This window comes from Ictalurus furcatus, chromosome 8 (genome assembly GCF_023375685.1).
Source record: "Ictalurus furcatus strain D&B chromosome 8, Billie_1.0, whole genome shotgun sequence".
Lineage (NCBI taxonomy): Eukaryota > Metazoa > Chordata > Actinopteri > Siluriformes > Ictaluridae > Ictalurus > Ictalurus furcatus.
The window spans coordinates 5,131,040-5,157,541 of NC_071262.1; the positions used below are offsets into that span (position 1 = coordinate 5,131,040).

Consider the following 26,502-nt stretch of genomic DNA (forward strand, 5'->3'; position numbering starts at 1 on the left):
AGTTTCCTGTGTTCAAAATAACCCTTCGGAAACACACTTGGAATTCTCTCAACTAAATTCGGTTACGATAAGAAATAAACAAACAAATGCAAATTATTAAATAACTAACCGATAAAAATGACGAACTAGCTAATTACAAATGAACTAAGCCATCTCGTGTAGAACCGGATTCGTAACTCGTTTAACTGTTCATATGATAACTGGTTCTTCTATTGAAGAGCTGCTTGATCACCTGACCAGACTTTTGTGTACTGTAATCCTTATGTGTGTGCTGTATTTGTACACACTCCACAGGTTGACCAACATACTGTATCTTCTGTGACCAAAATTAATCTTAGCCTACAGCTTTGTTGTGACAGTGATTTAGGAAAACATGTAGATCTACCCACTAATGAAATCATCTAAATTGTTCTCGGACAGATTTCCCAACACTGAAGCTGGAGCGCTGAACTGAACTGGTCAAGGCTGAAGTTGGAGCCAAACCTTACAACGTGCATGATCAACATTTGGATCGGTTAATAACGTGGGAAATTCTGTGGAATAGTTGTCCGATTCCACCTGTCCTATGGCATGGCTTTTGAAGAACTTGATTTTCTTCTAAACTCCAAGAAACTGGGAACTTTGTAAGTTGTACAAGACACCTTAACGTTCGAAGGGGTGCTTTTCCTAAAAAAATAAAAATGGATCAGCAAGCAGCTGGTGCGGAGGACCCCAATAAGCAACCGAAAAAGAAATCAAATGATGATGATAGTAAGAACAAAAAGCTGGTATGTACATATCTTGCATTTTTTTGTGGTCTTAGAATGTATTTTACTGTAAATTGTAGGGGTTAGGCAGCTGGATAGCTTGCTTCAGCTTTAGCTTTCTGTACTGGCCATTTAGATGTAAATTACAGTAATGATATATAATAATAACTATATTATTATTATTATTATTATTATTATTATTTTGATTGTGTTATTATAAGAAATCTGCCTTCTACTCCTTCTCCTTCTTTAGCACTTGTCTATACAGCACAGAACTTTCCCTACTGCTTGTCAAGTTAGTCCTCATTGTGACATTGCATATAGTTGATGTGAGGAGGGTCTTTTTTGGAAGTTTTTTATTATTGGATGATTCAATGTTTGCGATACAACAAAACTGGCAACTTATTCATGAACTCCTTTACATAACAGACTGAGGTCACAATCACATTAGCATAATTCAAAGCAAAAGTATGTGTGTGTGTGTATATATATATATATATATATATATATATATATATATATATATATATATATATATATAAACATAAGATAACATTTGTAGGGGTTTGTTATATGAATTCAAACTTTTCGCACAATGAAAACAGTTTTTTTAGCTTGAGGGATAGTCATTATTTTCAGCAAGTCGACATATTTAGATACTTCTTTTTTTTTTTTTTTTTTTGAAAATGTGTAGTTTGAGTGAGGTTTTTTTTTTAGGTACCTACATTTATGGGTTAAAACAGTTTTTGAGAAAATTATTATTTATCAAAAAAGAGATTTTTGTCATCGAATATTATTCCACATTTAACAACATCTCAAGTAGAAATAGGGTATAACAGTAATCTTTTGTTTCAACCAGTTGTACACATCACCCCAAAAACCTTGAACAGACTTGCAATAAAAAAACAAACGTTCCATTGTTTCTTTATCAGAATTACAGAATAAGCATACATTCGAGATTTCCATGTTAAATTAAACTCTTAGAAATTCTTTAGTGGGTTAGATTTTAAATTATAATTTTAAAGTGCACTCCTTTGCATTTGGGGGCTATGGGATAAGAAATATATTTCCTCCTTATTTCACATCTGTCTTTTCTATTGTGATGATTAGGAATGTAAGTTTGTCTTCTAGGACTCAGATATCATTCTTGTACCAGACATTTCCTCAGAAATTTATTAGTGCAATGTTTGTCTATAAAATAAACTTGGTTTATCCTAGGTCATGAAGCTTAGGACTTACCACTGTGTATTTTACATGTTCTCTTATTGATGTGATTTTTGGTAAAGGGATACCTTTAATAATTTTGGTCTAGTTTAGTTAAAATTTTCTACAGAGGTCCTTATAATCCAAGATATTCCCTCTATGTCCATAATATGTAGTATTGACCAGATTCCTTTATCCCACCATTCTTCTATAAATAAGCATTTTCTATTTGTTAATATACATCTATTGTTCCAAATTGACATGACATATGTGGGCTAAAATTGTGTTTGAAAATGAATTTCCAATATAGAAGGACCTGTTGGTGAAAAGCTGAGAGTTTCAAAAGTAGCTTAGAAATGTCAAAATCACCATTGTAAAAGAAATTTTTATACCCCTACATTTTTTAAATAATGAACAAGGAATTTTATACCAATATGACGATTCATTTTTAATAAAGTTTTGCAACTATTTTAGTTTAAGCACTCCATTCATAAAATCAAAGTCAATTGTGTTTAGTCCACCATCTTCATAATCTTTTAACGTGTCACTTTTCCGTATATAGTATTTGTTTTTCCAAATAAATTCATCTCATTGATTAACTTTTTTTTTGTGCCGAAATTGCTAGTGGAAAAACTTGGATAAATAACTCTTGAAAAACTCTCCAACTTTAGAGAGTAAAATTCTTCCAAATACTGTAACGTCTCTTTGGAGCCAATTATTCCTAATTAATTTACATTTATTTAAATTACTATCAGTATTTAGATTTTCTACATTTTCTAAATTCTTAGAGATCGAGATGCCCAGACATTTCACCTCATCCTTAATTGGAATGTTGTATAATGTGCTCCAAGGATGATTATGGGTAGACATTAGTTTGGATGCATGTAGATTTAACCCAGAAGCTTTTGTGAAATTTTTTAAAATTAATTACTATGGGGATTTGCAATTTGTCTCTTAAAACATGAGTTGCATCATCAGCATGCTGACTAATAATGAAGTAATTTCCTGCCATGTTAAACCCTGCTACTCTACCCATTTTTAATAAGATGTCTAATAATTCTGCTACCATAATAAACAGCAGGGGTGAGCTGCCACAGCCTTGCCTGATTCCTCTTTTGATTTGAAATCTTGGACTTGTCCCATGCATAAGTGCCACTGAACTATTTATGTCCTTATAAAGCATTTTAATGATATTTATAAATTTGATTCCAAAACCAAAATGGTGAAGCGATTGAAACATAAAATGGTGTTCCACCATATCCAAGGCCTTATAAAAATCTAAAAATAATATGAAACCATCCTCTTCAGTTAAATGACTATACTCTAATATATCAAGAACTAATCAGATATTACTATGAATTGACCTTCCCTTTAAGAAACTTATTATTTGTTGTAAACCTTCTTTTAATCTTGATGCTAGAGCTCCTGTAAATAATTTATAATCTCTGTTAAGTAGTATTATGGGACGCAGATCGTCTTTACACCCTCTTATATTTATTTGATTTTGGAATCAAAATAATAAGGTCTTTTTCATGATGGGTAATAGTTTGTTTTGCTTTATGCACATCTGTTTAGGTTCTAATAGGAGAAATTTCAGCTCCTCCCAAATTTTTCTTTTTCTTTTAAATTTGTGGTTAGCCCGTCAGGTCCCGGTGACTTATCAGCTTTCGTTTTTTTTGAAAGCAAGCTCTAGCTCTTATACTGTAATATCCGCTTCACATAGATCTTTAAAAGTACGGTCAACTGTTGGGATAGCCTTCTTCACGTCCTTAAAAAAAGCATAAGAATCTTCAGCCGCTTGCGAAGAAGAGTATAAATTAGAATAGAACTGAAACAAATCTTTAGTAATTGTTCTCTGATTAGAGTTTTCTACCAGATTTACTATTAAGCTACCAATCATATTTCTTTCGTGTCTCCTTTTTTTCCAGCCTGATGAAATATGAACTGTTCTTTTTTCCCTTGTTCATCCGTTTAGCTCTGGATCTTACACATGCAACTTTTGCTTTCCTAATATATATTTGATCTAGCTCAGATTGTAAATAAATGAGTTTTTCCCTTGTCTCTATCAGTTAAGAACAGTTTGCAACAACAGTAATTCATATCCTGAATTAATTTTAATTATTTTTCCCTCTAAATGTAATTGAGTGTTCTCTAATTTTGTATTTAATATATTCCCATTTACTGCCACCTGACATATCTTTATATCTAATCTCAGTAATCATTAATATAGGAACAATAGTCTTTTTGATTTAGCAGCTCAGTGTTAAACTTCCAGTAGCCTTTTGTTCTTGAAGGTTTTTCCCTTGGTTTTAAATCAAGATTAATCACACAATGGTGTGTTAAAGGAGCGTTAGAAATAATACAATTGGTAGCCAAATTGGAGATCTCACTTGTACCTAACCAATAATCGATTCTTGATCTAGCGTTTCCATTTGGTTTAATCCATGAGAACTGTCTGGAAGTGGGATTTAGTTCTCTCCAAATATCTACCAGTAAATTTGAGAGACAGAAATTTGTAAAATATCTCACTTGCAAATTACTATATTTGGACAGAAGTCTATTTAAATATTCATCAGGCATTATATTGAAATCTCCTTCTACCAAAACATGATTGGTGGGAAAGTTAGTTTTAAAGTGTTTGATAACCTCATTTATTGTCAACAATAAATTCTTATTCCGCAAACGGTTATTAAAGCCGTAAACATCTACCAAAATTAGGAAAATTCCATCTAAGTTAGGAACCATAGCAGTCTAATGCCCATCTTTATCCACTCTGTGTTATCTTTTTCCCTGGACATTTGTTTAAACAGAGAGCAATCTCACCATTGTCTTTGCCAAAAAATGGTATCAGAAACCTCTGTATGAGTTTCTTGTAAAACAAAAAGGATCTGTGACTTTAGATTTTTTGCCAAACAGAAAAATTGCCGTCCTTTCTTTTAGACCCCTTCAATTTAACAAAGAAAAAGAAATATTTTAAATCCAATGAGAACATTAAACCTGTTGAACAATTAAAACACAAGATATAACTAGTGCAACAAAATTCTGTTACCTACAACTCAGCAGGTAGTGCAAAAGAGAATAAAAAGAAAAGTGCAGTTTCAGTGTCCCGTAACATCAGTTCCCCATCTCACGTGATCACACATGGAACTTGATAATACTGGTTAATACTGTTAATCATGTAATACATTCACCGTCTATGTAACCAAACGGCCCTTGGAAGCCTGCTGTTTCCCCCCCCCTTTCTTGCCTGCTTAATTTTTGGCCATAGTTCACATCTCGTCAGCATGTCCGAATCTGATGCCGGCCTCTTTACACACCCCTGACCTCTGGGGTCTTTTCCACACCTCATCCCGTACAGATCTGCGAGCAAAGAGTACGATCACTTCCTTGTGACAACCAGAAAGCCATCTTCCCACTTTGTGCATGATATCCATGGCCTCACCCACGATGGCAGCATAATCTAGGGTTATTATTGTGAGAAGTTGAATGACTTCTTTCCTTACCCGTTTGTCCGGCTTTTCTTTCAACCCTTTTATATGAAGACACCATCTTCTTTTGTATCTTTCCTGGTCCAATATGCGACTTTTCAACTCAATGTTTTCTTTAATGAGAGTTTCCATTTCTTTATCAAACACTTTGAGCTTTTCTTTGCATTCTTTTATTTCTTCCAAATTTATTTTGACAGTTTTGTCTACGCCTTTGATCATGGCACTCTGCTGTTTCATTTGTGTGCTTAACTCCTCGTGTCGCTCGTCAGCTTTGGCACCAGGTGCTTGGATTGAGGATTGTCGAGATGGATAACTCAGATTTACACTCCGGCTCAGAAGGTTTCCTTTTTTTTTTTTTTTTTTTTTTTTTGCTTTTTTCCCCACATGGCATAGACTTTGGATTAGACTCAGTGCCGTGATCTCTTTTGTTTTAGGCCTCAGAGGTTTCCATCATGTAGCAGTGCTCCTCCATATTTCTTCTTTTTTTTTTTTGTCAATTGGATTCATGTCATTTCACTAACCTCAGTTATTATTTATTTTAAGGTTCCTTCAATGCCGGATATGCTTGTGTGATTTTGTAGTAGGTAGAGAAGAATTTAACAGTCTTATCTTACTAGTTAACAAACATGCCTAGTTTATGTTGATTTAACAAACCTATGTAGCTCTACATCAATGCGTCATTGACTACGTTTACATGGACAACAGTAATCTAATTATTGACCTTACTCTGAGTAAGATAATAATGTGATTAAGGTGTTTACATGAGTCGCTTTTAGAATACTCCTGTCATGTTCCCGTTTTACAGGTTTTAGAACATAATTAGATTAACAGCCCGCGTCATTACGTCACCGCGCCACGCCGTCCAACGTCCCTCCAGAATTTCACGTATCAACATACAGTTCGTCTTCGTTATGGTACCGTATACAGTTTTTAACGCTTTAAGTGCAGTTAATTATTTGTCATGCTGTACGTGCAAATAGACAACTGCTTGAAGCTGTGGTCTGCGTCCCAAACCGCGTACTCACCGTCTATATAGTAGCCGAGATACATGTATTTTTCCCCACTACAGGCCTATAGTAGGCAAGTACACGGTTTGGGACGCAGCCAAACTCTCTTGTGCGCCGTAAAACGTAAAACTGCCGTGTGTGATCGTGTCCTGTTGCAAAATGCGGTGAAAACTCTCACACGACGTTCATAATGTTATTAAGGTGTTTACATGTCTGTAATACACGTCCATAATGCGACTAAAACAGGAATACTCCACATGTCTTAATTCGATTATTGCTTACTTCGAGTATGACCTTAATTAGATTAAGGTAATTAAAAATTGCTGTTTACATGGTAGTTTCTTTTAGAGTATGGTCTTAATCGGGTTAAGAGTGGATCATTTTTGTCCATGTAAACGCAGTGAAAGTTAAGGAGCTGCCTGTAAAAGACTTGGTTATTTAACTTTGCTTAGCTTACAAAAGAGTTTATTGCATCTGTTTGGGCAGCACCTTGGTGTAACCGATGTTTTAATCATAAAATTAATAAACACTCTTTAGGATAAACACTCATTCTATGAGATGTGTGTATATATGACCTGTCACTGCAGGCTAGGGCACCGCAAGCATCATTTAGCCACTCATAGGATGCCAATCCATAAGAATCTTCTACCATTAAGACTAACAGGTTTTAGTGCACTTGAATAGCACTCCTTGTCATTTAGGGCTAATCCATAATAATAAGTGGAGAACTTTTTAGCTAATTTGAGTCTGATTCCTAAATAAAATTCTCGATAGGTGCTTCAGTCAGTTTGCAACCAGTCAGCACACCACAAACCGGAGGACTATAAAAGAGATTTAAAAGTGGAGTTACTGAGTCTGAAAAAGATGCTAAAGGAAACAGAGATTCTGTCTGGTTTTAGAACCAAATGGAGATCAGAGAACCTCCATGCCCAGAACAAACTGAGCTGAACTGAGGTAGAAGAACTAGATAATCTAGAGAAAAGGCTTGTCTTTACCCTTGTAGACACTAGTAGATGGCAAGTAAGATCACTAACACAAAGGTATATAATCATGTAACATTACTAGCTAACATTATGGCTGATCAGTTATTTGGCTCATTATAATTGTGAAAGTCCTACAATTTCTCTTTGCCTCTTCTCGCTGGTGCAGTTCATTTTCTATATAGTCTACCTAAAACATATATAGTTGGATGCCACTGTGTAACAGTAACTCAAAAAATACTCAACCACTGAGTCATTTCTGTTGCTTGAGTAAACCATTTGCTTATAAGCAGTAGCCATCCAGCTTTCTCTAATGCCTGAACATACTGTTATATAGTGTTCACTGCACCCCCTTCCCCCTCCTCTACACTATAATGTAGTTTTTAATTTATTTTCCGTCAGCCTCCAAGATACGTAATCAGGAGGGGGTTTCCCCAGTATTCAAACATGGAAATGTTGCTACAGAGTGTCATCATGGTAAAGTGCAAGTAGGCACGATATCATCGACTGTGTTGATGGGTAAATTTTAGATTTTGGCCAGTGTGTCCCTTTTTAAAGATTCAAATTAGTATGTACATATGATGCATACATGTAAATGTGCAATATCTACATTAGTGGTATTGTTAGTTAGTACCATTATGCTTACCTGAAAGCTCTTATTCTTTTGAACTGTATTCAGAAAGTAATTTTGGGCAAACATGAGCTTCCCTGAAATGTGATGGATGCAGTGAATTTTAGATGCGTCTGTTTGGCCAATTGTCATAATTAGGAATTAATTAGAGGTTAGCAACTCAGTCAAGACCTCAGAAAAAAATTGTGGTCCTCCACAAGTCTGATTCCTTTTTAGGAGCATTTTCCAACTGAAGGTTCGACGAGCATCTGTACAAACAAATGTATACAAATATAAAAGTCTTGAGACCAGAAAGAGACACTGTATCACTCAGTTTAACTCCCATGGATAAATTAACTTTTGTCCAAAAGTTTACCTGAACCCCAATACAACAACAATGGAACTGGTGAATGAGTTGGAGGCATCAGGTACCTCCTTTGTAAAAAACTGTCTTTATTGTTTAACTGATCTTGTTAAAAAATACTCTGCTCTCATGGATATCAAATAATTGCAAACACAACACAGGTTTATCCAAAAAAAAAAAAATTGTTAAATATAGGTGTGCAACAATTATGAATTCATATGAGAAAAATATATTTGAAGTATATTCCCATTGATATTTAAAATTGTTTTAGTACACCTGGGTGACTAGGAACAGGAAATTGTTCAACCATGACTTCCTGTTTCACAGGGGTATAAATATAAGGTAACACATAGGCCAAATTCCCTTAGTCATTCATAACAATGGGTAAAACCAAGGAATATAGCTGTTATCTATGGGAAAAGGTTGTTGAGCTTCACAAAATGGGAAGTGGCTATAAGAAAATAGCACAAGCATTGAAAATGCCCATTTCCACCATCAGGGCAATAATTAAGAAGTTCCAGTCAACTGGAAATGTTTTGAATCAACCTGGAATTGGACGTGTGTATATATTGTCTCAATGCATTGTGAAGAGGACGGTTCGAGTGGCCAAAAAATTTCCAAGGATCACAGCTGGTGAACTGCAGAAGTTAGTTGTGTCTTGGGGTCAGAAAGTCTCAAAAACTACAATCCGAAGTCACCTACATCACCACAAGTTGTTTGGATGGGTTTCAAGAAAAAAGCCTCTACTCTCCTCCAAAAACAAACTCAACTGTTTTTCTGCCAGCGGACCTTTACATTTTTTTAGGATACATGGTATCATGTATCAAACATGATCAAATATCAACAGATATTAAATGAAAACCTGACTGCCTCTGCCAGAAAGCTTCAAATGGGCCGTGGTTGGATCCTCTAGCAGGACAATGATCCAAAACATACATCAAAATCAACACAAAAATGGTTTACTGACCACAAAATCAAGGTCCTGCCATGACCATCCCAGTCCCCTGACTTTAAACCCATAGAAAACCTGTGGGGTGAACTGAAGAGTAGAGTCCACCAGTGTGGACCTCGAAATGTGAAGGATCTGGAGATATTCTGTATGGAGGAATGGTCTCGGATCCCTCGCCATGTATTCTCCAACCTAATCAGGCATTATAGCAGAAGACTCGGAACTGTTATCTTGGCAAAGGGAGGTAGCACAAAGTATTACTAAAAGGGTGCCTATAATTGTTGCACACCTAATTTTTTTTTATAAACCTGTTTTGTTTGCAATTGTTTGATATCCATGAGAGCAGAGTATTTTTGAAGAAAAGATCAAAAGGTTAAGCAATAAAAACAATTTTTCACAGCCGCCTTTGCTCATATTTACCAAGGGTGCGAATATTAGTGGAGTGCACTGTAAGGCTATCCTAAATTATAATGGACAGAAAGGCTGTTGTGCAAGATAGAATCCCCTACTAGAACGACACAAAAAGCCTGAAAAAAAGCCATAGGTTTGCAGGTGTTCACCAGGATGAAGACCTAGCATTTTGCTGGAGTGTTCTATCATATAAAACACAAATTGAACTGTTTCCCCATAATGATCAGTGTTCTACATGTTGAAAAAGAGTGAGCCTTTTAATCTGAAGAATACCATCCACTGTGAAGCGTGGATCGTCCGATGTATCACTGTCGGACTCGGGCTCAAATCGAAAAGGTAAAAGTGACATTATTACTGACCTGAAATTCAGATATGGTAATGGGCCTTTCCTTTCCGACACGTGCTGTAAGCGGTGGACCAATCACAACAGACTGGGACATCTGACCAGTCAGAGCAGAGTAGACTCTGAAAGGAGGAGTTTAGAGTGACCGGATCCTTGAACGAGTCATTTGTGACCCTGAGAAAAAGAGGAGATGCTGCAATGTGAATTATGAGAAAAAGTGTTTTTTGAACTTGAATGCATGTTTAAAAAGAATAATAGGTGCACTTTAAAATTTATAGAAATAGTCTCTGATGTCAGTGCTTTTTCTTATTATTTTTTATGTAGAACCCCCTGACTTCAGTTAAACCTTAAAGTCTAAACAAGTGTTTTCAACTTCCTCTCTTGTGCTACCTTATTGAGAGTGCTGATGTCATTCAGGCATTCTTTCTCATTTCCTCCATAATGAGCTAATGAGGTAGGCGTTCTGTTTCCAGGCCAGGAATATTCCCTGTTGCTGAAATTTGCTGCACATATTTGAGCTCTGGCTGTTGTGAAACAATTTTATGCACAAGGGAGGAAGTCAGCAATAATACAGAGACAGCCCAGATGCTGGACCGTTTTTGTCCTTTTTAGGCAAGATTAAGACAGAAACTGTTGAAGAGGCATATAGTTAAAAAAAAAAAAATCGAGCAGCTAACTACATAGGGAATTCAATAATAGTTAATTAATTAAACATAGCCAGTGCTTTACTAGTAATATGGATTACTAGTTGTAGATCCAGTAATGAGTGTCCATTTCGTAAGTGTCTGTTGCATAAAATCCAAACATGGCACATGCAAGGAATCAGATTTAGTACCAATGTTAACATAAAAACAAGAACAACAAGTCTTTTATAAAAATAATTTAAGTACTGCCAATACTTTTCAAAACAGTCAGTTTTCAAACATTGACCAAATGCTGCTCATTACTTGACTGCTGTTTTGCATATCATAATAGTTAACATTACATTATTTGGATAATTGGATAAAAAAAAAAAAATCTGTTACATTTGATTGTTACAGAACTGAATGAAGAATATTATTGTTCTTGTTTTGGTGTGTTAATTTCAATAGAAATGTGATCATTTTATTGGTTTGTAGTTTTTCAATTCAGATTCATTAAATTCATGAAATGAATTAAAAAGTCTAACATTAACGCAATTATTTAAAAAAAATTTTTTTAAATGGGTTTAAAAATATCTATATTTTTTTTCGGTTTTTGGCCAAGTACATCCTGAATTTTTTGTTTCAGCCCAGATAATGTTATAATATTGTGCGGTTATGAATTATACAGTAAGGGTTTTCGGGTTAAAAATAAAAATGACAACATATCTCTGGTCATGAATACAATCGGAGACAGTGATAGCTTTAGCCGCATTAGCCGTCGAATCTGCAAACAAGTTTATTTGAAAAGGCGATTTGCAAACATTCACAATATATAAAGTGCGATACTTGTGTTTTCTGGATCACGAACGGTTAGTACTGATCCATGCTTGAGAATCAAATTTTTAGCAAATCCTGCTTTATATTGACCCTCATTCACAAAGCAGTCTGGTGTAAAACGATTCGCACAAACATATACGAATTTAGGTATTTTTTGGGGCACATTTCCTTCAAAAATAAAACTACTCCACTGTATCTTAAGTGGCTCTGATGCCAGGAGTACATGAAGAATTCCGTTCATTATTACAGCCAACAACTTCCAGTGCTTACAAAGCTGAGACATTCTTCTCATCATTTTAACTGCTCCAGCGGGGAGAACATGGTGGACTGTGTGCAGCTCACTCAGGGTCAGAGTCCCTGGGCGGGGCCTGTTCTAACGTGACGTCACATTGGATAGAAAACGTGAACGACTCATTTTGAGACACTGTTTATGATTTATTGGGAATATTAAAAGAAGTAGTAGGTGGATTTTTACCATTGTAGGGTGGTTGTGTACACATCCTCCGATGCAGATTTATGTAAAAGTAAAAAAACAGCATGTAGAAGTGAATTGTGCATAATAGGTCTCCTTTAATTATCAGTGCTTTTTTGTGCATCCATAAAAAAATAATGCATAAATACTTACAGTGAGGGAAAGAAGTATTTGATCCCCTGCTGATTTTGTACGTTTGCCCACTGACAAAGAAATGATCATTCTATAATTTTAATGGTAGGTTTATTTGAACAGTGAGAGACAGAATAACAACAAGAAAATCCAGAAAAATGCATGTCAAAAATGTTATAAATTGATTTGCATTTTAATGAGGGAAATAAGTATTTGACCCCCTCTCAATCAGAAAGATTTCTGGCTCCCAGGTGTCTTTTATACAGGTAACGAGCTGAGATTAGGAGCACACTCTTAAAGGGAGTGCTCCTAATCTCAGCTTGTTACCTGTATAAAAGACACCTGTCCACAGAAGCAATCAATCAATCAGATTCCAAACTCTCCACCATGGCCAAGACCAAACAGCTCTCCAAGGATGTCAGGGACAAGATTGTAGACCTACACAAGTCTGGAATGGGCTACAAGACCATTGCCAAGCAGCTTGGTGAGAAGGTGACAACAGTTGGTGCGATTATTCGCAAATGGAAGAAACACAAAAGAACTGTCAATCTCCCTCGGCCTGGGGCTCCATGCAAGATCTCACCTCGTGGAGTTGCAATGATCATGAGAACAGTGAGGAATCAGCCCAGAACTACACGGGAGGATCTTGTCAATGATCTCAAGGCAGCTCGGACCATAGTTACCAAGAAAACAATTGGTAACACACTACGCCGTGAAGGACTGAAATCCTGCAGCGCCCGCAAGGTCCCCCTGCTCAAGAAAGCATATATATATACACCACTTATAAACTTATTTAATTTAAATATAATATTTATAGGCCGATTAATCGATTATGAAAATAATCGTTAGTTGCAGCCCTAGTCAAGAGTGACTTTGCTGTCCTGTTTTTCTTTGTAATGAGCTGCATGGGATTTAGCTAACATAACATTTGTATGAAGGTGGTTCATCCAGAGCATTGCCTTACCTTTTGCTCTCTGTGATAAAAATTTATTTACTTGATTAGCTATGCAACGTCGGCCATTTAAACAATTCAAAGCTTTCTGCGGATTGAATTTACATACCTGTCTAAGAGCAACAAAGCTGATTCCACGTGCAGCTTCCTCCCCCGCACCAGTGAAAATATTGTTCTTGGAATATCTTGGAAAACCGATGCCATACTTTACTTTATTTAGGTTTTACTGCATTTCTTTCAGTAGTTTATTATTTTTTGTAAGCACAATGTGTTTTTCAATTTCAGCCATATTTTTCTTTCTGAATAGTAGGCATGGGCGATATGGACTTAAAACTATATCACGATATTTTCTGGTATTTATTGCGATAACGATATCAGTGACAATATAAATATAGTACCATTCACCACTGTTTTTGTCTACAAGTGACTGCTGCATGCAGTCTTAAGAGCCTTAGAAACACAAACATTGAACTAAAACAGAGGTCTCAACCTTTTGTAACTAAAGCACCCCCCCCCCCCCATATTGGAGGAGACCAGATATAATGATTTCTATATAACCTAATCTATAATCTTTATTTGATAGATAGATAGATAGATAGATAGATAGATAGATAGATTTTTTTATTGTTTTGTACTTTTAAAATTAAATTACGAGGTAAATCTTCATTTAGCGATAAACTCCTCCTCTGCTTCCACCATACTTGTTTTTGCTCTGCACATGAGCTGTGAATTGGTCACACATGGTTGCACACAGAAATACATCATCAACTAAGCTTTATCATTATTATCATGGGAATACATTCTTAATTTTGGGCAGAATTTCTACCGGTATATCGCAAACGATAAGATATCGCCCATCCCTACTGAATAGACTCAAATGGGGGCAGAGTGAAGGGGCATTGGGGAGTGTCTATACCCTTTGGAGTTGGAATCTGCTAACCCCATGAACTGCACAAGAGCAGCCTGTAAACCACAAGAAAAATGCTGTATACCACATACTTCAACAGAATTAGACATATACACATACTTCAACAGAATTTGTACTTGCATCAAAATATTTTGTTCTGTGATAATCAGCTAGAGATGAAACATAATCAAGCAAGCCTTGACCCTAGAGTAAAGGCCTGTATCTAAATTAGAACCATAGAAGGGATGTACAACATTTATTTTGCCCAGTGTATGCTCTAAAATAATTATTTAGAAACTGGAATTGGCCTTGTGTGTAGCTTGTTAGGTTAGACTTGCAGTCCTTATCCTTCAGACATTTGCCTTCTATCTAGGGGTGGCCAATATAACAATCTTAGATAATGAACAATTAAAATATCTCCACAATCTGTTTTCACAGAGAGATTGTGTGTATTGTGATATTAAACACATTTTGTCAGTTGCATTGAAAACGCTCAGACATGGCATCCCATGTTGTTTTATGAACCAATCTTTGCTTTATTCACTAGTTCAGCTCGTGTTTTCCCTTTCATATTATAAACAGTAATAGCCAGAAGTAGGCAGAACCTTAGCTTAATTTCCTTCCTCATTTCCCTTGGCAACACAATAGCACAGATGACTTGGTTAAAGATAGATAGCACAGGAAGCTCACATGAAATAAACAAATGAGTTTACAGATTAGCTGAAAAATGCAAAAGCAGGTAAGTGCTGAAAAGACATCACTGATGCCAGGACATTTTACTTTGCAAAGGATAAAGTACCCATCAAAACCATTGAAAACGGGGGTTTTAAGTGAATTCTAAAAAAAGTCAAACCTTGTTACGACATACCAAGTTGCATATACAGTGGCTTGCAAAAGAATTCAACCCTTCTGGAGTTGATCAGATTTGTCTGAATAACAAATGATAAATACATATATTCTACCTGTCAGTATTTTTATTCATAGTTAAAGTCAAAATGAATTCTTGGTCAGCAAGTATTTCAAAGAAAATCAAAAACTGAAAGATTCTTCTTGTATAAGTACTCAACCCCCCAGGTTTCACTTCAAATGTAAAATATTAAAACAGGTCACTCGCGTATGAATTCCTGTGGCTGTGCACATTTCACTTTCGCTTTTGAATTGGCGGCAATTTGGGGGTGGAAATTGCTAGAATGGTGGGTTCATTATTATTCTTAATGGAAAAACACAACAATTACAAAACAGTACAATGACAAACTCGCTTATATTAAACATAGAACAGTATAGTAAACGTAGACAGTGGGGGCAGTGCTGCGGTGGGCAAGTGATGTAATCAGTGTGCGGCCCGAAAACCGGTTATCGCAGCAAGCTAAGGTTGGACATCCCAGTATGCAATGTTATATCAGTAGTAAGAAAGTGAATGCTGCATCACACCCAAGCACTACCTAGACAAGGCCATCCACCAATACTTAGTGCAAAAACAAGACAGAGACTGATGAGGGAAGCCACAGTGTGGCTGAAAGAGTACAGTGGCTGAGAGTGGAGTGAAGGTGGACCAGACAACCATTTCAAGAGCTCTCCATGGGGGTATGCATGGGAAGGTGGCTAGAAAGAAACCATAGCTTAGGAAGAGCTGTATGAAAGCATGAGAGTGAGTCAGTGAAGATGTGGTTTATTGGTGTGTTGAGATGAAAATCGAGATACTGTATTCGGCCAGTTTTTAAGGGCTATGTGTGGTACAATCCAATTATTTTTCTTTTAACTGGAGCTACCAAAAGGGTTATTTACTACAAAGGTTTTCAAATCCTTTCTGCTGCCTTTAACTAAAAATACATTGTTAAAGGTAAATTGTTAACATTTACATTTTAAGCTCCTTATTTAAATGTGTGCCAAAATATTCTGATTATTTGTTGTAGCCACTAAGCTTTTTATTCCTGAAATTTCCACTGATACAACACATTAGGTACAAGTGACATTATTTATAGTCATTAAGGTTTGGAAATAAAACCATATAATTCAAATGACCAATAAGTGAAATATATATATAGTTCACATTGGCAAGGATAGGTTGTGATTTCTATACTGTAACAACAACAACAAAATCTTTGGCCCCCTATGTATGCGTCATGGATCCCTGGGGGTAACCCAGATCCAATTTTAAAAAACAATCAGTGTTTGCCACACGATTTTAAGAGACTGTGGTGGTTGGACCTCCGACCCTCTAGGGGGTCCGGGGGCATGCTTATGGTGACAAATCTGTGTCAAAAATCAGAGCGCAGTCATGTCATGTGAGTCATCTATTTATTTATTTATTTATTTGTTTGTTTGTTTGTTTGTTTGTTTGTTTAAAAGGGCTGGTCTTGGGCAGCCTCTTTTTACTTTTTTTTTTTTACCGTCCATCCTCTCCTTTTCAAACCTTCCAGCAATTATCTTAGTATTACTAACAGTGTTTGATAAATTACTCAAAAAATTTAATCCACTACAGAATACTAATTACTACTTTAAAATTGTAATCTGATTATGTATGTAAAAAGTAATCAGATTACTAATTACTTTACTTTCACGTTACTTTCAAAACCTATCAAACCTACAAAAATACACTACAAAGTGAAACTCAGCGCTTTCAGTAATTTCCGCACGTGTCAATGTGGGACATGATCAGAAAAAGTCAGATTTATCATAAAATTTGCCTCCAGTGTTGTAACTGTTTGTAGGATTACCAGACCGATAAAATTAAAATTTTTCTAACTAGGCTAGTTTGGTATCGCTAGCTAAGGGGAGGCACAGCTAAGCTATCATTGTATGGGTTTAGCTGCTCAGAGCCATGCAAAGTACATTTATCCTTCCTTCTGCTCTGCTCATATCATGTTCATGTAAACTGGAACTCAGTTTTCCATGTATTTTCCTGTAAACACTGTCTGATTGGTCTCGCCTCCGTTGACTGAAGATATAAAATTACAGGTGGTCTTCTTTTACTGTTGTTCAGTTACGTAGTGACAAATGTGGAGAATTATCCGGGGCTAAAGAATTTTACTTAATATTGTTTTCTTAACAATAAATTTGTACGGCAAGTAACATAATTTTATTAACATCAGTAACTGTAATGAAATTACGTAAATTTAAAATGTAATGCGTTTCATTACTGCGTTATCAGAAAAAGTCATTAGAATACAGTAACGCATTACCCCCAACTCTGATTACTAATGTGACAATCTAGATCAGTCACTCGCTACTTGGTTTGTTTATATCTCCATGGTAACGACCTGGGTATGCGCAATTGTCTGTCTCTGTGTGTGTGTGTGTGTGTGTGTGTGTGTGTGTGTGTGAGAGAGAGTGCATGAGATAAAGTGACGTGAGATAACGGCAGTTTTTAATGCATAAGTGACTGATGCGCTGTTTAAAAAAAAAAAAAAAAAATACGGCACAAATGTTCATATTTGCTGCACAAATCAGCACAAACGAATGGCATAGTTTTGAGGATTATTTAATTTCATGGGGTGCCAACTTTACGGAGCTTGATCAGTGATTAACACAGGTTATATGAATTTTCTCCCAAACCATGTGACACATGCATTCAAATGTTAATCTGTATTATACTGCAAAAAGTCCAAATATCTCATAAAATTTTTGGAAAATATTTGTTTAAGGAAAGCTGTAAAGAAATTATATATGTGTCTGTCAAAAGGAGCCACTTCCTTTGGGCACATTAAAATGAGTGATTACTTTGGTCTCATTTCTGTGTTGTCCCTTCCCTTCAACAGAATATACAAATTAAAACATTGGCTGATGACATGGTAAGGTGTTCTTTGATTTTATGTTATTTTGTTCATTTACATTTTATTTGTTTTTCCATCTTCATATACTTGCACATGCAGTTATGAACCTGAGAAATTGGAGAGATCAAAGCACATATAGATAAACAGTTTTATTATTTGATTAGCACTTGTCACTTGATCCAGGTTAATGCTGGGTAATATGATGTTGTAATCTAATAATATCATGATAATCTTTTTGTTTAAGCAATCTTTATCGTCGTGTGTGTGTGTGTGTGTGTGTGTGTGTACTGCACCCTCTGAAGCCAATTCTTTTGTTTTTGCCATACAGATAAATATGAGATGATATTCTTTGCTCATATTTACCAAGGGTGCCAATATTAGTGGAGGGCTCCGTACTTTTGCCACTCACAGATATGTAATATTGGATCATTTTCCTTAATAAATAAATGACCAAGTATAACACTTTTGTCGCATTTGTTTAATTGGTTTCTCTTGGTGTACTTTTAGGACTGAAAATCTGATGATGTTTTAGATCATGTTTAGGCAAATATATAAAACAAAATTCTGAAGGTTTCTCCACACTTTCCAGCACCACTGTATACAGACAGACACAGACTTTGATCTCCCAATTTCAGTTTCATTTTTGCATCAGTGTGTGCTGTGATGGTTTTGATTGTTTGTTTGTTTGTTTGTTTGTTTGTTTGTTTTTTATTTACCCATTTATTTAATTATTATTTTAACCATACAACCATGCTCATCTTCAAAACAAAGTTGCACATGACAAACTAACTGCATGGTCTATTTTTCCAGGACTAAAACACTGGCAGACACATCTTAATGCTTAGACTTTCTTCCTACTTCCTACTTTCTAGTTCTAATAGTTATGCCTTGCTCTTCCATGTAGTGTTGACATGTTTGCTGTGTATTGTTACTGCTCCTATGCCAAATTCAGTGTTTTGTTATACTTGAGCCAAATATGATGAACATGCTATTGTCCTGTACAATGGTAAGGATGCAGGTACAGTCAGGGTTTTTTTTATTTTTATTTTATTTTTACAGTAGATTTGAGTTGAAATGATCAAAATCGGGTGAGTATGTAGGAATTAGAGCACTAAATAACAACTTTGTCAATGTCCAAATACTTATGGACCTTACTGTAAGGAAATGTTGAGAATTTTTACATCTTTAAAATCCCTCCCCCATACTAACAATGTCTCTCTGTAGTTTGACATGAATTGTAGTTGTTTAAAACAAAGCCTCAATTTAAGTAATATAGTTTAAGTAGACATTGTATTGAAAATAATCCACTCATGAGACATTTTATTAGCAACAGCTTTTTATCTGCTCATTCATGCTATTATCCAATCAGCCAATCTTGTAGCAGCAATGCAATAAATCATGCATAAAAGTCCATAACAGCATGGTCAAGAACTTCAGTTAATATTCACATTGGACTTCAGAGTTGGGAAAAATGGGATCTCAGTGACCGTGCCATGGTGGTTTGTGCCAGACGGGCTGGCTTAAAACAGTCTGCACACTCTCTTCTGACCTCTCTCATCAACAGTGTTTCTGCCCACAAAACTACCTACAGAACTCACTGGATGTTTTTTTTTGTTTTTCATGCAATGTTCTGTAAACTCTAGAGACTGTTGGATCCAGAAAATCACATACCTGAGCCAAGGATGTTTCTGAAATACTCAAACCAACCCTGTCTAGCACTAAAACCATGCCATAGTCAAAGTCACTTAGATCACAATTTTTGCCTCTTCTGATTTATGATGTTTGAACGTTAACTGAAACCCATGTCCTGTATCTGTATTGTGCTGCTGCCACATTGGCTAATTGGATAACTTAGCAGGTCTACAGGTCTTCCTAATAAATTGGTAGGTGTGTGCTCTTTTTAGTATAACATATAGTTTCCAATAATGACTGCATTGTACTTGGTATATTACCATTGTCTTTCAGAGAAACATGACATGAAAAAGAAATCAAAATGATGCACAATTTCTGTTTGTTAAATTTTGATATAACTCTTCCCTACAGCGTGACAGGATTACAAGCTTTCGAAAGCAGGGCACAAAGAAGGAGAAGCCCGTTATCCAGCACCCAACAGACCCCGTCTCCACGCCTTCTGAGCTACCTGTACCGCAGCCACTTTTTGATGAGCGTTCATTGAACCTCTCTGAAAAAGAGATTGTTGACTTGTTTGAAAAGATGATGGTAAGTTACCGTTTTCAAGGCTATATTATACTCTTGTTGTACAGTCTGTGTTTATATCTCAACACAGTACGAAGTACAGTCATCTAAATAAGGTAAAAAGTAGTGCTCAACCTCTTTTGCTCAAGTGCTTTTACCTCTGTTGTCTTCACCAGCACTCACTGTTATTGTTTCAAGTACTCTCACTGTTAGCGGTAGCAGTGCTTCGCTATAATAATTCCATCGTCCATTCCTTTTTTTCTTTTCTCTCTTTTAACAACTAATGATACATATACAAAGCTAAGTGTGGGCCTATGTTTTACTGATCTAGCTGGAAGCATTGTACCTGGCTGCAGTCATTCATTCATGGCGGCGAAGAAACACTTCAGTTCTCAGTGGTGTTATGGCGTCTGTTCTGTTAGTCTGAGGTGCTTCTCTCCCTCCCCTCTCTCTCCCTCTTTTTCTGAAAGTCAAGTGTGAACCGATTAACTGCTTATAGCATTCTGGTTCCAACTGCTCTTACTTCACGACTGTAACGCTTTCCAGGTTTGGGAAGGGAATGAGGAAGCTGGAGGCAGGCTTGGGACAACTCAAAATGCGCTCTATTTTTTTAACTTTCACTTTTAGTGCTTTCATTCTCTCACACACACATGCACACACACAGACAGCTCGGTACTGGTTGCTCTCTCTTTCAAGGCACCCTGGTGTGGCCCTGGATTCACCCACCTAGGGGAGAGAATAGACGTACACAGAGGGAGGGGGAGGGAAAGCATGGGTTCGGGCAGCTGGTTTCAGAGGAATTGGCCCCCATTTCCATGGTGCAGGGATGGAGGAGGGGGAGAGATGAGAGAGAGAGAGGAAGAAGGGAGGGGCTTTCCTGCCTCCAATATGCTGGCAAGTGGTCTTCTGCACCAGATTGGCTAGAACATACATGTGAGCCATCAAGAAATGAAGCAAAAGTGGTTACCTGTGTTGAACTTGTTTATTTTTGAGAAAATAAAATCATATACTGGATGAAGAGCACATGGTATTTATCAACTTTTCCTACATCCCTGGTGGCAAACTTCACTTTGAATTTGGACATTTAATTTTCCTTCTACATTGTAATGCACTTTTGTAGTTGACTTCCTCTGGGCTTGGCCCATTGATGGAGACCCTCAGACAGGCAGCCAGGTGCTCTCCTTGCAGCCTGTTACAAAGGTCTGATTTGACCTGATGATGAAGGTAACTACAATTAGCCAAATGAATGAAAATAAAAGGTGCATTTCGAGCACACTGTTTGTACTCTTCTTTTAGTTAAGAAGAGTATGCAGTTTATCATGCAAGTTAACATTACAGATAGTCTAACCTTACATGCCAGCTTGCTTCTCAGATGCTGAAATAGTTACGTTATGTTTGATAATTAGCTAACATTAGCTAGCTAGATATAACATTGTTATACATAGTTTTTCAAGGGGAGCGGTCTGACTGACTGGGGGAGGGTCTGACTGACTTGGAGTGAGCGAAGCAATTGCTTTGCCGAAGCAACAGTGCAAAACAGAGATCTTTTATGTTATTATAATGAGTGTAAAAAAATTTTTGGTTCATTTTGAAATGCTGGCAGGACACATTAGACTGTGGTGGGCTGCTACAGTCTAGGTAATTAATGGGAAACACTGAATATTCTTGAGAAAAATTTGAGGCCATCTGTCTTAAGCTGTCTTACACTTAAGCTGAGCCAAAATTAGGTCCTGAAACTGGACAATGATCCCCAGCACACCAGCAAATGGATGTCTTAATGGCTTAATAAGAAGAAAAGGTGTTGGAATGGCCAACTTTAACCCCAGATCTAAGTCCAGATCTTAACCCAATTGAGATGCTGTGGCAGGATCTTAAGAAAGCTGTGAATAAACGAATTCCCTCAAATATCAATAAACTGAAGCAATGATATAAAGAAGTGATAGACATAATGATGTGAGAGACTGAGAAACGATGGTTATGTATGTAACCACGGTTCTATGAATTTCGGATGACCACCAGAGGCGGTGCTTTCAACACCTGAATGTCCATCACGTGTATGTGCAGTTCGAGTGTTTATATCACCCTGTGACCTGGGTGACACGTGCCTTTTGCGCCGGTACTAAAGGCATGTTCACCCCAGCAACAATCTCTTGGCAATCTTCTCGCGAGTCTTCCGAGTGACTGCCAAGCTCTGGCGGTCATCTGAAATTCATAGAACCGCGGTTACATACGTAACCATTATTCTAATTTATTTCTACTGATCGCCAGAGGCAGTGCTTTCAGCACCTTGATAACTAATACCAAGAAGATGACGAGGAAGTTTTACGTGCCCCTTAACAATGGGAAAAAAATAGCTGTAGCCACTGGGTTGTGCGAGATCACATACACCCTATAAAATCTTGCAAATTTGCAGGTTGATGCCCATGACGCAACTATACAAATATCTGAAAGAGGGACCCCTCGTAGGGCTGCACATGAAGTAGACACACTCCTGGTTGAGTGACTTCGAACCTGAGGAGGCATCCGGAGACCCCTGCCCTTATAGGCATAAACGATAGCCTTTACAATCCATTTTGACAGACGCTGCTTGGACAAAGCGTGACCTCACCTATGCCCTGTATGGCAGACAAACAGTGAATCTGACTGCTGGAATTCAGCAGTCCTTTGCATATAACACTTTAGTGCTCGCACTGGGCACAACAGACTCGCACTCGACCCCTGCTCATCCTCTTGAGTTGGGGGCTCAAAAGCTGACAGACTGAGGGGCTGGTTTGTATAAGACGAAGAAAAGGTTTTTGGGAGAAATTAAAGGTTAAGAAATTAAGTTACCCCTGTGTTCCCCGAACTCCAGTGTAGGCACTCTCGCCTTACTGATAAGGTGTGCAACTCACCTACTCGTCTAGCCGATGCCGTGGCTAAGAGGAAAGCTGTTTTCATAGACAGCCACCTCAAGTCTGACCTCTCTAGAGGTTCAAATGGAGGCTGACACAGTGCCTCTAACACGAGAGGCAAGTCCCAAGAGGATACTGGGTTTCGTCGAGGAGGTTTCAGTCATTGAGCACATTTAAGGAAGCGGGTCACAAGGGTGTGGGACCCAATCGTCATGCCATCTTCTCTCTTATGCATGGCTGAGATGGCAGCTATGTATACCTTGATGGTTGAGGCTGCAAGACCTCCATCAAGACGGGACTGGAGAAAGCTGAGGATTATCAGTATGGGACAGTGACACCCTTGACTGGGAACAGATCAACCAGTTGTCCAGGTATGGGAAAATTCGAATCCCCCTGGCCTCCGTCTTTCTTTGCGATAATAAAATAAGTGGAATAGAATGCACTGTTCTGTAAAGCTCTGTCTAATTGCTCGATGGCACCCTTCTTCAGGAGAGACCAGACCTCCTGGCGTAGGGCCAAAGCCTTGTTTTGGTCCTTGACTCTGGTCATTTTGACTCCATGGAACCTCGGCGGTCGACGTCTGAATTGAATGTTGTAGCCCTGTGACAGGGTTGATACAACCCAGGGGTCTGATGTAACCGCTTCCCAGCATCTGAGCTACTGGCTGGTGAAGCACCTGACTGCGGGAGTGGTACAGTCATTGTCTACCCCTTCGCCCCTTTTAATTTCTTGAGGTGCGACGGCCCAAAATCTGGCCTCTCTGTGCCAAGCGAGGCACTGACGAAACCTTTCTGGGCGTTGTGCTCTTGGCTGGGTAATCGGCTGTGGTATGTACTGGGCCGAATTTGTTGCCTTGGAGGATCTCTGTCTAGCGGGGTGTTCACGACGCAGACTAGCAAACTGTTGTCTGGCCTATGTAAGCTGTAGGCTGCGCTCCAGGGCTTGCTGTGCAGCCGGGCCGAATAGTTCCCCAGGAATAACAGGGATAGACCGGAGGGCTCTCCTGTAGGGTTCCAAAAGTGGTCCAGCCATAGGGCCAGCCATATTTGGTGTCAGGCGAGGGTTAAAGAAGACATTAGCCTCCCCAACTCCCTGGTCATATAGGCGGATGCCTACAAAGAGGCTTTACTCAGGCTCTGGGCAGAAGGGTCAACCTCCGAAGCCTGCAGTGTCTGGGACAGGGCCAGCATAAGGTGTGACATGGAATTCCCAATACGTCCCATACGTGCTGCTGTGTCATAGCTTCTCACAATCAAGTCCTCTGTCAACCGACACTGTGGCTGGGGGCAGCGTGCATTTGGCCGAAGTGCTTCATCAGGTCGTTGCATAAGGGTGCCAACAGCCGGCTCTATATTGGGCATGCGGTCAAGGCCATGGTCGGATGCATCCTGCATATTAGCTAGTGCTCTACAGTCTATCGGTAGATGAGAGAAACGTCTGGGGTCTGCCCAGCACCTCTGCAGCTCCTCGATATCTGGAGCTGAGGGTGGGGCACAGAGAGCTGTGGACTGAGAGGTCTTCCTGAAAAAGGCGCTCTGAGGAGTCACCAGGACAGGTGCTGCATCCAACCCTAGACATGCCAAGGCCATTTTTTTTTACCACAGGCCTGACTGGTCTCCGAGCCCTTCAGTGTACTGTGACTCGTCCCCTGCGAATTGGGATGAGATGAATGGGGGCTCTCATCTGCCCCCTCCTTGTCATAACCTCCCATAATAACTAGGCTCTCTGAGGCCCTAGAGGAGAGTGCATCCTCCTCCTGGGTCTCAAAGGCTGGTGACAGTATTGGAGGCAGCACCCTGGGAGGAGACTGCGGTGCAGCTGCAGGAGGACCACTAGCAGGCTGTGCACTGGGTGGTTGCAGATTAAGGAGGAGAGAATTAATCTCTGCAAACTCAGAAGCCAATTTGTCTACCTTCTGGGCTAGGGGATCTACCTTTCTGCGTTTCCCCTTACCAGGGTCCCCCCGCGATTTGGTCTTATGGCGCTTATGAGAGCTGGGAGACATGGACTGTTTAGGATGTGGTTCAGTGCCCAACTTGCCCTCTAGCTGGGCCAGCCTGGCTGCCTGTGCTGCTAAGCTCATGGAGCTGCAGTTCAGGCATGCCATCTCCATCAATCCCTCTCTTCACTGGTCAACCCCCAAGCACGAGGGACATCTCTCATGGCCATACTCTAGTTCCAGAGGGGCCAGTCAATCAATGCATGTTATAAACATGGGTACCAGCAGTAATTACTATCCACCTGGTTTTCTGCGTCTGACCATTTTGCCAGGTGGTAATTGAACACGAAGAGAGAAATATATGCACTTTGCCTTATCTCTGCAAATAATTAAAGAAATCCACAAACTAAATCACGGGGATGAAAAACAATCACCCGTTTTGATCACCCCCTTCAGGGTGCGTTGTGTAGCCTGTCCTACTGACAACGAGTCACTTATGAGAATTAAACAATATTGGGGAATGATCCCTCTATGATCACTATGCACTGTGATGTGATATGGTGCAGTTAAGAGCGAACATGCTCACACTGTAGCCAATAATTAAATAAATTCACGAACTAAATCACGGGGATGAAAAACAATTCATTGAAGCCCAATCGGGGTGCGTTGCTTACCAACAGCGTGCTTTCAAAAAATGAAACAACCAAAAATCGTGGGGAATAACTCCACGATACGTATAAACAGAAAACTACGGGAGGGGATTCCACCCCGACCGCAAGTGTTTAGCGTTATATTAGCGTTAAGGTGAGTAACACCAAACTGATCACGAACCGTAAACTGCCGCTTGCCGAATTAGAGCGTGCCCACTCCTAAACGGCATTGATAGTGGAGTCACTTACCTCTTGCAGGATAGCGTACTATCTGAAGTTAAATAATCACAAAAAAGGTGACTTTGTTGATATGAACACTTGACCTGCACGAACATGTGATGGACATCCAAGTGCTGAAAGCACCACCTCTGGCGGTCAGTAGAAATGAAATAGAACTCCTACAGAAAACGTTTCCTTCACATTATTGTTGCTAAAAGGTAGTTCTACCTGTAATTGAATTAGAGGGTGTACTTATTTTTTCCCAAACACGTGGGAAGGAGTCTTCTAAATTCTAAATCACTTTTAACACTCAGGGTGCTTTGTAAAGTTTCCCAGCCTGGGGAAATCTTCAGAACCAAGAGTTTACACTTTCTCTGTAAAATGACAAGCTGCATTTTTTGAGAAGGAGAGAGTGGTACTGGTGACGGACTGTTTATCGTGGCTATTATGTGAGTGATAACAGGAAGTAACTAACTTTCATAACATTAAATATAACTATAAACTGTTAATGCAAAACATTAAAGTAAACATTGTAATCGTTAGCAAATCACTATGGTTTGCATTGAGTAACACACTCCTGACAGTGTATTATACGTACTCAATGCACTTTGCATTGTGCCATCACCCTGGTTTACATTACTTTTATATAACCTCACTGTCCATCATGTGTTAATCCTTAAATAGGTTATACAGAATAGACTCTGTTAGCCCTTATTAATATTAATAGCCAATATTAAATGTACAGCAAGGAGAAGGGTTTGTGACCACAGTAGGGTTAATCAGCATTTCATTAATTAATTCATATTTGCT

The 26,502-nt window shown here is 38.3% G+C and overlaps 1 protein-coding gene across 3 annotated transcripts in view; it reads left to right on the forward strand.

Moving 5' to 3' along the window:
• diaph2 (diaphanous-related formin 2) overlaps positions 1 to 26,502 on the forward strand; it is a 380,814-nt gene that overhangs the window by 809 nt on the left and 353,503 nt on the right. For 2 of the 3 annotated variants that reach the window (XM_053630382.1, XM_053630381.1), the window contains exons 2-4: positions 421 to 767; positions 17,783 to 17,815; positions 19,841 to 20,017. In XM_053630382.1, coding sequence (XP_053486357.1) covers positions 681 to 767; positions 17,783 to 17,815; positions 19,841 to 20,017 — 297 coding nt within the window. In that variant the 5' untranslated portion in view covers positions 421 to 680. The remainder of the gene's footprint in view (positions 1 to 420; positions 768 to 17,782; positions 17,816 to 19,840; positions 20,018 to 26,502) is intronic. The other variant, XM_053630383.1, reaches the window with a different exon arrangement.